Source organism: Aethalodelphis obliquidens, unplaced genomic scaffold (assembly GCF_003676395.1).
Source record: "Aethalodelphis obliquidens isolate GAN/ISIS:26980383/991018 unplaced genomic scaffold, ASM367639v1 scaffold64, whole genome shotgun sequence".
In the NCBI taxonomy this organism is placed as follows: domain Eukaryota; kingdom Metazoa; phylum Chordata; class Mammalia; order Artiodactyla; family Delphinidae; genus Aethalodelphis; species Aethalodelphis obliquidens.
The window spans coordinates 6,073,671-6,085,787 of record NW_020838008.1 but is presented as its reverse complement, the minus strand read 5'-3'; the positions used below and the strand labels follow the sequence as shown (position 1 = coordinate 6,085,787).

Genomic DNA, 12,117 nt, shown 5'->3' with positions numbered 1-12,117 from the left:
TTATTCTTTCCTTCTTCCCTCCCCCTTATCCCTCCCTCTTCCCATCCTCCTTTCTTTCTTTCCCTTCCTTCCTGTGTTACTTTGTTCCAGAGAGGATTTATGACAGCTAGGTCACTCAGCAAGATTTCCACCCAACGTTCCAGAAGAACAAATCTCCTTTTTTATAAAATTGAATTACACTTTCATTCCCTTTCCTTGGCTTTTTGCTTTCCTGCATTCTTTTCTGTTTATCTCAGCAGATGCTAAATCAGGTTTTCACTTGAAGTGGTTCCTCACTGCTACTCAGACTGGGGGTAGAGTCCTCACCAGAAACCCAAAGGAAAGCACAAGTGAAGAGTTGGAAGGACCTTAGAGCTGGTTTACCTCAGCGTCTAGTACAGCTCCAGAACTTTCACAGGAGACGGAGGGCAGGGGATTCACATTTATTGAGTGCCTATTATGTGCTAGGAGCTGTGTTGGGCATCTTCAATTATATTAGCTCCTCTTATCCTCACAATGACCTTGGCTGGTAGGTATGAGTCAGCTTTATATTGGCCTTTCCTCTTTCTCCTTTCAGTCAGCCTGCTCTCTCACTCCTGCTTGCAATCACCTCCCAAATAAACTGACTGCCCTCGAGTCCTTGTCTCAGGCTCTGATTTGGGGGAGATCCAACCAAGATCCTTGGGTTCCTGGTAGACTGGAAATGAAGACCATCTTGTGGGCTGATGAGTAAGGGAGAAGGTTATCGTTGTGAGGTCTGTAAGAAAATAGGCTAAACCAGAGAGAGACCGTGAAGCAGAGTAAACAATTCCAAGCCAGAAATTCTATTACTAAAATTTCCCTTAAGTAGAGCTTTCTTTGCGAAAATCTATGCAAAGCGTTCATTCAACATGCCTGGGAGACAATACATCAAAACATTAACTGTTTTTCTCTTCTGAGTAAATTGTCAATAGAAGTTCCCCTCACTTCTTTTTATCTCAGTCTTGACTGCACCCTGGGGAATCTCAATTCCAGTCACTGGAGATAATGACCTTTTTTTCCTTCTCCTTACACCAGGTAGAAGACACAACCATCATTCTCTACCTGGAAGGTAGCACAGCATGTTAGTTAAAATAAGTTGTGGGCAATAGAGGCAGCTCAAGTTCTAGTCAGCTGGGTGACTAACAGGTTTTGCTGCAGAAACAATCTTCCAAAGTCGGTGGCTTAAAACTGTAAGGTGAAGGTCTCGCTCATGCACCATGCTCACGTTGGGTGGATAGGAGTGGGTGGGGGACTCTGCTCCCATGGCTCCCACTGCAGGACCAAGGCTGGGGAGCGGCCACTTTCCAGAACGTTAATGGTCACTGTGGCAGAGTGAGAAGGAGGCAAAGCTCACAGCGGTTTTCTTACCTTCCATCTGAAATCGACACACGTCTCTGGCTCAAATTTCGTTGGCCATTCGGGTGGTCATGCCTGAGTTCCACGGAAGGCGAAAGTACTATCCAACTCCTCGGCGAAAGTACTATCCAACTCAAATTTCGTTGGCCATTCGGGTGGTCATGCCTGAGTTCCACGGAAGGCGAAAGTACTATCCAACTCCTCGGTGAGAAAAAAGAGAGAGAGAGAAAAGCAGAATACTTGTGAGAAATGTCTATCACATTTGGACAATCATTTAACTTAAGTTTCAGTGTCCTTGTGGTGGACCTTGGGGATACTCTATCTCCAAGGTCGTTGTGAGGGTTAAATGAGAAATTAGCACGTAGCCATTACTCAATAAATGTGGCTTATTTGACCATGATCCTTTGTATACCTGAAATATAGTATTAAGTTTTACTGCAAATAATAGCAAGTTCTTTAACCCTTTTCCATAAATCGCATTTTCTAGTCTTTAAAAATGATTCCTGTGCCCTTTCTCTGAATTTCTCCAAGTTCTGTCTGTTCTAAGATGTGGATTCTAACACAGCGCTCCCAGCATAGAAAGGACCTCACTATTACTAAGAAATGAGAAAGTACTTTTTTTTTCTTTGTGGAAGGGGAGCTATTCAAATATAAAATGATGATCACTGTATTTATTATTTATAGCAAGTATTGTTCTAGAACAGAGATGAAACTCTGCATAAGTTCATTAGAACAGTATGGGTCTCATCAGAAAGAACATATTATTATGATGTTCAAAAAACTCAGGCTGGGAATGAAGTTACTATAAAAGGATGGGCTAAAAAAAAAAAAAAAAGTATGGGCTTCTTTGGCCAGTATGTGATTACCGTTTCAGTGGAACCATTATCTTGTCAACAGACACATGGTAAAACCTGCAGGGTCTTCCTCTGACTTCATGAGAGTGAGTAGCCTCTGACTTTCCCTAGGGAAGGCAGGGTCCTGGTAGGGTCTGAGCAGGGGCCCGAGGCACAGGCTGTACTCACGCCCCGCCCCCGATCCCTCATCATTCTAGCTTTTGGTTGGGAAAGCTGGCATTTTGAGTATCTAGTCATGAGACTTTCTCGTTTTCCCACCCCTCCCACCTCCCCCACCTTTTTTTTTTCACATCATGGCCATCGACTCCTGCTTTTATAAGGTATTTTTCACTCTGGAAGAATTTGGGCCAGGGACTCTTTCTGTTCAGCAAATGGCTTGGCTCACGTGGACTCTGGGTTTGTTTACGTTTTTAGGACCTGTTGTTGCGAAACCCTAGTTTATGTTATGTAGCTGGGTGGCTTTAACCAGAATGAATTCATTTGCTCAAGTTATTTTTAAAATGTGCTTTTTCCTTAGCATATTAGAGAAGCTCTAGTCTCTTGTTTGTGTGGGTCTAGGTCAGAAAAAAAATTCCGAGTCTATTGATGGAAGCCAGAGAAAATGTCTAGCCAAAGTGGCTCAAGGGAGGCTCTCAGCTTTGAACAGAAAAGCCTCTCCTCCCTGAATGCTGAGTTGAAACACGGAGTGGCTGGTCCCGGGGCTGAAACCCTTGATGCTTCCAGAACCGAGAAGCTCCTGCAAATGAGTCTCAAACTGCTCCTACAGGTGTGTGGGAGGGGGCTTTCAGGTGGATATCCACGTGGCAAGAGACAGCCGCTGCAGACAGGTGGAGCCCCCACCGTCCAGCAGCAGGGAGACTGCTTGAGGCGCTGGGGCTGTAGAGACACAAGCCCTCTACCTCCTCGGGCCACATGGGCTTATTCATCAGACTACCTTGGAAACATCTTTTGTGCGTGCATGGTTTTTCTTTCCTTTTTTTAAAAAATATTTATTCAAGTATAGTTGATTTACAATGTTGTGTTAATTTCTGCTGTACAGCAAGGCGATTCAGTTATATATAAATATGTACATGTTTTTTCATTATGGTTTATCACAGGATATTGAATACAGTTCCCCGTGCTATACAGTAGGACCTCGTTGTTTATCCATCCTGTATATAAGAGTTTGCATCTGCTAACCCCAAACTCCCAATCCATCCCTTCCCCTTGGCAACCACAAGTCTGTTCTCTGTATCTGTTTCTCTTTCACAGATCAGTTCATTTGTGTCACATTTTAGATTCCACATATAAGTGATATCATATGGTATTTGTCTCTTTCTAACTTACTTAATATGATAATCTCTAGGTCCGTCCACGTTGCTGCAAATGGTATTTTCATTCTTACTTATGGCTGAGTAATATTCATATATTTGTGTGTGTACATATATATACCTCATCTTCTTTATCCATTCATCTTTCGATGGATGGTTAAGTTGTTTCCATGTCTTGGGGCTATTGTGAATAGTGCTGCCATGAACATACGGGTGTATGTATCTTTTTGAGTTATAGTATTGCCCAGATATATGGCCAGGAGACGAATTGCTGGATCATGTGGCAACTCTACTTTTAGTTTTTTGAGGAACCTCCATACTGTTTTCCATAGTGGCTGCACCAATTTACATTCCCACCAACAGTGTAGGAGAGTTCCATTTTCCTCCACACTCTTTCCGGAACTTTTTAAAGATGGCCATTCTGGGGACTTCCCTGGTGGTCTAGTGGGTAAGACTCTGCGCTCCCAGTGCAGGGGGCCCAGGTTCATTCCCTGGTCGGGGAACTAGATCCCACATGCATGCCACAACTAAGTCCGCATGCTCCAACTAAGACCCGGCAGAGCCTAAATAATAAATTAAAGAAAGAAAAGAAAAGAAAAAGATGGCCATTCTGACCGGTGTGAGGTAGTACACACATTGTAGCTTTGATTCCTTGCAAACATTTTATTTCACAACTGGTTTTTACATATAACTCTTTAGGACATAGATTCCTACCTTTGAGGGGAATCAGAAACCCCTCTGAGAATGTGATGAAGGCTATGGCCCCACCACCCAGAAAAATATACATATGTACAAACTTTTGCTTAAAATGTCAGTGGTACCATTGGGATAACACCCAAGAACTGCCAAGAGGGGTCCATAAATCCTATTGCTTCAGAATTTGGAGAAACTTCAAAACTGAGATTAACGGTATGTGGATACCATTCATTCTTTCAGAACCTGCTGAGTTCCTGTTTCATGGCTGGTACTATGCTGGAAGCTGGGGACACAAGGATATATAAGACAAGGACCCAACCTCGTGTGTGAAGCTCACAGTCTAATGGAGACAAACAAACCCATGATAATGGTGATAATAATGAGTTAAGTGTTATGCTAGGCCTATAGGCATAGAGACCTACAAGAGCTCTGAACGGAGGGTAACTAATTCAACATATACTTAATAAACGTATTAAGTGCCAGACAATTAGGTATAACCTAGTGCACAGACATGGTCCTAGCCTCAAGGAGCTTAAAGTCTGGAGGCTCTAAATCCAAACTTGAGGGAAGGGACTGGAAGAACAGGACACCAGACACAGGTAAATCCTGATGGACAAGTAAGTCCATCCAGGTGAAGGGCGTTGAGTATTCCCGGCAGCGAGAGCAGTGATGAGAGTAAGGTGGGTGGGGAAGTACAAACCTCATCACGGCCCCTGAGTGAGCGGATGCGTGGCGAGAGAGAAGGGGGGAGAGGTTTGCTGTGGTCAGATCCCAAAGGCCCTTATGCTTCACCCAAGGATGGCAGGCCTTCTATTGTGTCAAAGCTTGTCACGGAGGTTTTTTTTTTTTTTTTTGCGGCACGCGGGCCTCTCACTGCTGTGGCCTCTCCCGTTGCGGAGCACAGGCTCCGGACGCGCAGGCTCAGCGGCCATGGCTCACGGGCCCAGCCGCTCCGCGGCACGTGGGATCTTCCCGGACCGGGGCACGAACCCGTGTCCCCTGCATCGGCAGGTGGACTCCCAACCACTGCGCCACCAGGGAAGCCCACGGAGGGTTTTTTAAAGCAAGCGAGTGAGGCCAAAGAGGAGATGATATTAGAAAGATCACTCTGCCTTCTGTGGAGAAAACGGATTGGGGCGGGGGAAGGGCATGGAAAGGAGGGCGGTTAATGGGTGAAAAGATCAGAAGTGGGGGCTGTTGATTTAACGTGGATGAGAAATAATGGCAGTGGAACTAGAGCGGAGAGATTTGAAACACAGGGTGAAGCGTCCAGATAGTACGTTTCATGGCCTAGAATGACCTTCTCCATGGGCGACACTCTACTCTGTGCAATCAGGCAGTGATGGGTTCACAGTAATAAAATAATCTGGCTACTAAGGTGGTATCACCTAGAATCACAGCAGTAGAATTGTTGTGGTTTAAGAATCAGATATGGGAACTTTATATTCAGTTGCTTAATGATGCTGATAATGACACGGGTACCACTGACAACAGCTGCAACTAGATTTTATTGTTCACTTGCTCTGTGCCCGTTACCCTTTCAGGCGTTCTGCATGTATCAACCCACTTATTTTTTCAAACAATCCTGTGATGTAGGTTCTTTTATTCCTGTGGAATAGAGGAGGATATTGAGGTAGCACGGAGACGTTCAATACCTTGCCCAAGGTCACACAGCCAAGAAGTGGAAAAACAGGGATTTGAGCCTTGAGGTCTGGTTCCAGGACTCATGCTCCTATCAGCTCTACTCTCTGCCTATAATGATAGCTATAGTGTCTTTTCCCATAAAAATCAGTATGAGCATTAAAAAGGAGTTTTTCAATTTGCTCTGAACACTGTAATCACAAAAAAAGGTTTCCATGCCACTCATGTCCTCTAGAAATGTAGTAGAAGAGGTACATGAAGCAAAATGCTGGGTGTGAACGTTTTTGCAGATTCAGGTTCCAAAGAACAGAAAAGGAGAAAAAACAAACAATGGTGTTTTTAAACAATGAATGCTGTTTTCCTTTAGCCACAAGTGAGTTTTAAAACTTGACAAATCCATTCAGCTTTCAAAGCATTCCACATTCCCCACCCACAAGCAAATGCCAGAAGGTGCCAGTTTGAGCCAACTCTGAGCTCAGGAATGATTTTCTAAATACTGGCTTGAACGTCCACGTTCCACAAATGGATACTTACCACTGTCCTAATGGGTCTGATGAAAACTGCTTAGCAATTTATCAAGCTATTCATTTAAAAAGAACATTTCAGCAAGAGATGAGATAGTGAGACACAAATGCAGAAACAGAAAATGACAAGGTCTTACTACTTTGAAGGGACTGAAAATCACCGCCTTAAGATCTTTGAAATTTTAGAGCTGGGTTGTGCATAGGCTGAGTTTTAATGGACTCTCTGGGGGAAAAAAAGCTTCTGATTACAAAAAGAAAGTAATTTCCTTATTTTGCAAGAACTAATTGTTTTTGGAGAGGACAAAGAAAATAATATTTAATAAACTCAATATATTCATTGAAGTAACTTTTTTAGAAGCACGCCCTGTGCCCAATACCATGCTAGACACTGAGATACAAAAATGAAGACATGTATCTTGTTGTCTAGCCTAGTGGTGAAGAAAGAGAAGCAAAGAAATGGTATAATAGACGCAACAAAAGAATGTACTAAGAAGTTAGAAGTAAGACAGTGAAAAGTGAGGTTAGAGGGATGAACAGAAACTGTGTTGCAAAGATTTGGGACTTAGATTTGTGAGTGATGTACAGCCACTAAACGAAGTGATCATCAGATTTAATCTTAGAAGGATCATGCTGTTATCAATATGAAGAATGGGTTGCAGAGGGGAGACATCAAAGGCAGGATGAGTTCCAGTCTTCATAAAAATCACTCCACTACATTCTGATACATCCCTTTCTGTTCTCCAATCCATTTCCTCTTATCCCCCAGACACATGATTTAGAAATTATCTAATCTTTTAAAACTACTATTTAGTTTCCAACTATTTGAGGTTTTCCCAGATATCTGTTATTGATTTCTAATTTATTTCCACTGTGGTCAAGAGAACATACTTTGCAAGACTTGAATCCTTTTATGTTATGGAGACTTGTTTCATGGCTCAGAATGTGGTCTATCTTGGTACACATTCCATGTGTTCTTGAAAAGAATGTGTAATCTACAGTTGTTGGGTATGGCTATGTTTTATAAATGTCATTTTCATCAAGTTGGTTGATAGTCTTGTTCAAGTCTTCTATATCCTTACTAAGATTTTTTTTTCCTGTTAAGTCTTTCATTAAAATTGAGCCTATGCATAATGTAGCTCTAAAATCTGTCTTCTTATTCTATCAAACATTGAAGGAGGTTTTCAAATCTCCAACTATAATTGTAGATTTGTCAATTTCTCCTTATAGTTTTATCAGTTTTTACTTCAAGTATTTTGAAGCTGTTATTAGGATTTTTGTGTCCTCGTGCTGAATTGACTCCTTTAGCATTGTGAAATAATCTTTATCCCTGATAAAGGGATTGCTCTGAAATCTACTTTGCCTGATTTTCTTAATTTTTTTTTATTGGGGTATAGTTGTCTTACAATGTTGTTAGTTTCTACTGTACAGCGAAGTGGAGTTCCCTGTGCTATACAGCAGGTTCAGATTAGTTATCTATTTTATACATATTAGTGTATATATGTCAATCCCAATCTCCCAGTTCATCTCCCCCCACCCCTGCTGCTTTGCCCACTTGGTGTCCATACATTTGCTCTCTACATCTGTGTCTCTATTTCTGCCCTGCAAACCGGTTCATCTGTACCAGTTTGCCTGCTATTAATATAGCCACTCCTGCTTTCTTCTGATTGGTGTTAATATGGTATATCTTTCTCTACCCTTTTACTTTTAATCTGTCCTTTATTTTCTACATGTGGTTTTTGTTGGTAGCATATAGTTGGGACTTGTTTTTTTTATCCAATCTGACAAGTTCTGCCTTTTAATTGAGGTATTTAGAATATTTATCTTTAAATCTCTTGAAAAGATAATTGGCTGTTTAAGCAAAAATAGTAAGCGTGCAGCTTATAGCATATGTAGATGTAGAATGTGAGGCCCCAACAGCACAAAGGCAAGAAGAGAGAAATAGAAGTTTTTCATTGTAAGGTTCTTAAACTGTACGTCATGTGGTATATCACTTGAATGTAGACGGGTATGTTAAAGATGTATATACTATAACCCTAAAGCAATCACTGAAATAAAAGAGTTACAACTAATAAGCCAACAAAAGCAATAAAAGGGAATCATGAAAAAAATACTCAATCTAAAAGAAAGTAGAAAAAGAAGAAAAAAATAACAAAGAACAAATGGTACAAATAGAAAACAAATAGCAAGATGATAGATTGAATCTAACCATATCAATAATTACATTAAATGTAAATGTTCTAAACACCCTGATTAAATGGTAATGATTGTCAGATTAGGTAAAAGAGCATATGAAACACTCATCAGGTACTGAGCTAAGTACCTTACATAGTCTCACTAAGTCCTCTTTTTTTCTTTTAATTTATTTAAATTTATTTTTGGCTGTGTTGGGTCTTTGTTGCTGCACGTGGGCTTTCTCAAGTTGTGGCGAGTGGGGGCTACTCTTCGTTGCGGTGCACAGGATTCTCATTGTGATGGCTTCTCTTGTTGCAGAGCATGGGCTCTAGGCACATGGGCTTCAGAAGTTGTGGCATAAGGGCTCAGTAGTTGTGGCTCACAGGCTCTAAAGCACAAGCTTGGTAGTTGTGGCACATGGGCTTAGTTTCTCCGCGGCACGTGGGATCCTCCCAGACTACGGCTCAAACATGTGTCCCCTGCATTGGCAGGTGGATTCCCAACCACTGCACCACCACGGAAGCCCTCATTTAGGTCCTCTTAACAATCATGAGGTTATCATCATGTCCTCATTTCAAATATTTAACAAATGAGCCTCAGAGAGGTTAAGTAACTTCTCCAAGTAGCAAAGCAGGGAATCACACTTGGGCACTGCAGAGTGCTAGTAAGCCTGTATGTAATACTTGCTTCCTTCCCCTCCCTCCAATTCAACAGCACTGAGTACCTGCTACATGGAGGAACTGTCCCAGGAGCTGTGCCACAGGACAACTCTGGTAACTGTTTGGGATGAAATCCAGCTTAACCAACTGAGTGACCACAGGCTGTGTATTATACTTCCTTAAGCTCTAGTCTCCTCATTTGTAAAATGGAATTAAACATACCTGCCTCATAGTGTTGTTGCGATGATAGATTCAGAAAGTCCAGTGGATAGTGTGTGTCACGTGGGGGTGGTGAACTGCTTTTGGTACTTTAACCTGCACCCTGCAGATGACACAAGAAATATCAATTGGTACAATTCCACGTAAAAACCAAAATAGTATTAGAGAAGAGTGACATTCACTGTCTTCCTGTTTGACCTGCAGCACTATAGAGATAGACCATAGAGGTCTCATTTTTAACTTCCAGCATTATATGAAGTTTGGGTTTCTTCTCTGAGAATCTTAGCAATGCAATGAATCAGTCTTCTTCTAGAGAAACCTTTCAACTCAACTATTACATTTATGAATTAATTTTGTTTTCCTGGAGTAAAAGTGTCAATCTTATTTGTTTTTCAGATTAAGGGGTTTAGATTCCTTACACTTTCACTTTCATACTGGACACCTATACTGGGGACCTGGAAGGAATAACTTCAACTTAGATTGTATTAATATTATTATAACAATAATTTAAAAAAAGAATTTACACAAGTATTATCTTATATCTGATATATTAATATAGAAATTAAAAAGTCAAAATGCAGTCCTGGGAGTTAAGGAGACAAAAAAATAAAAAACAAAACAATCAAACCACATATAATTCCAGCATCACACAGAACCTTTAAATATATTTTCTTTCAAAAGAGAAAATCAATTAAAAAAATTGTTTAGATACAACATGACTGTCAGCAGAGCAGGAAGCCAATCAGTCTTTCAATATCATAGCACTGCTTTTCCAAGTAAATAACTGAAAGACACAAAATTTCAAAGATCTTTTATTCAAAATTCTCCATCTAGGAGAAAAGATATATAACAATGTGCACACATGCTTTAATAACTTATTTCACTGTACAACTTGCATCCCATACAATGGCACAATAAATCAGCAAAAGAAAATAATTAGCACTTAAATAATCTATCATGTAAATAGCACTGAATACAGCGTTCAACAAGGTGGAATCTGTACATTTTTTCATGACTGAGCCAGAGCATCTGTCAATCTAGTTGAGTATGTGTCTAAAAATCGAGATGTCTACACCTTTATTAGTGATGTGAAAGGCTATTAGGACCTATGTTGGTTTGGGTTAAATTTGGTGGGTGAGGGCAGAGGGGCTCTATCACTTTTATCCCTTTCTTATAAATACTTTTTCTCTTTAAGTTACTTCCACAGTTTTAAATAAAAATATATTTTATGCTTGTGTATACTATTTTGTCAATACTGTTCTAGCACAGAATTATGTTAATTGGTTATTTTATAGCTAGCAAAATGGTCCAAGCACATTAAGGAAACAAAAGAAATTGACCACTTAGTTCTGCCAAAGTAGCACCTAGTAAAATAGCATGTCAGTAACGTTTCTCCTGCTAGTCCTCCTACGATGCAGGCAAAGAGACGTGGCAACAACTTCAAAAACATGGGCAGAAATTTAAGGAAGAAGATACTATTCTTGTTCCTGAAAAAAAATCTTACTAGTTAGTATTTCTCTATTGCATTTAATAATCTCGGAGTTATAATGACTGCTAAATCAAAGGAAGACTATACAAGAGGAAAACAAGATAAAAATGAGAGACTAGTGAAATCTGAACTTCTTCCAAGAGATTATATTTTCCAAGAAAAACAAAAGGCACAGGAGGTATACATTTCAATTTGGCTCAAAAATAATGAAAATTAACTGAAAAACTTGGCAATAACTACTGAAACATAAAATCCAATTCTCTACATTTTCTGTGACAGAGCTCAACAAACAAACAGAAAAACACCCTGATTGTGGTTCACCATAATCGGGACTATACATACTGCCTGACGTTTCTGCACAGACTGAATCCCAAGGACTAAGTCTGCAAAGTAGGATCGAACAATCGATTTCAATAAAACATCTGCTTGATCAATATTTTCTTTCTAAAACTTAACCTATGTTCAAGCTAACTTCCTTTTGTGGAACTGAAATGATTTGAACGCTCTAATTTTTAGCTGATTGTAGAAGTATTACAGTAATCCCCCAAACCAAGGAACACCAAGAGATGGAAAGTCAACTAGTATTATATCTGTGAAAGCTAACTCAGATTTCACTTGGATACTTGTAAACCATGAATCATAAGTTTCAAAAAACAGTAGCTGTGGTCAAGTTTATATCCTATATCTTTAAAAGATAGCAATAATATTTATTATAATTGTAAACATACGTCTGTCTCCCAAGAGAGCACATCTAGGAAAAGGTGCATTTATTGTAACTGCACCTAACATCCCCTTACAGGCTTTCTGTGACAACTGCAGTGTAACTAACTACCATTGCTGAGTAGGACTCTAGGGCATAACCCGAGGGAATCATGTCTCCCAACACCACGGAGCTACTTTACCAGCAATTATGATCGGGACGCAATATTAACAAGTTACACATTTAAAAAGTCATTAGAACATCTCGTTCTTGGACACTAGTATAGAAAGGTCTTCCAAAGATAAAGGAATGGAGGCCTGGTTTAATTTTCTCAGCTAGAGCCATTATTATGTTAAGATCGCCCTCTGCTGTTAAATCAAGGTCTATCTTCAGGTTCCGAAGCGATTTAAAGGGCTTTTTCCCCTTCTGCCTACAAATAATAATAAAAAAGAAATTATAATACAGAAAATGTCCAAAGGGAACAAAACAAAAGCAAC

General features: G+C 40.2%; 1 protein-coding gene across 3 annotated transcripts in view; it reads right to left on the bottom strand.

Annotated features, from left to right (window-relative positions):
• Nucleotides 1-1,488: 1,488 nt before the first annotated feature.
• Nucleotides 1,489-12,117, bottom strand: part of C9orf72 (C9orf72-SMCR8 complex subunit) — a 31,332-nt gene continuing 20,703 nt past the window's right edge. The window contains exons 10-11 of one of the 3 annotated variants that reach the window (XR_003429143.1): nucleotides 9,435-9,534; nucleotides 1,489-1,557 (exon numbers count right to left, since the gene is read on the bottom strand). Coding sequence is in view for 2 of the 3 variants with exons in the window: in XM_027088908.1 (XP_026944709.1) it covers nucleotides 11,864-12,050 (187 nt within the window). In the remaining variant the exon portion in view is untranslated. Of the gene's footprint in view, nucleotides 1,558-9,001; nucleotides 9,535-10,227; nucleotides 12,051-12,117 lie in introns of those variants that run through there. The other 2 variants (XM_027088909.1, XM_027088908.1) reach the window with 2 other exon arrangements.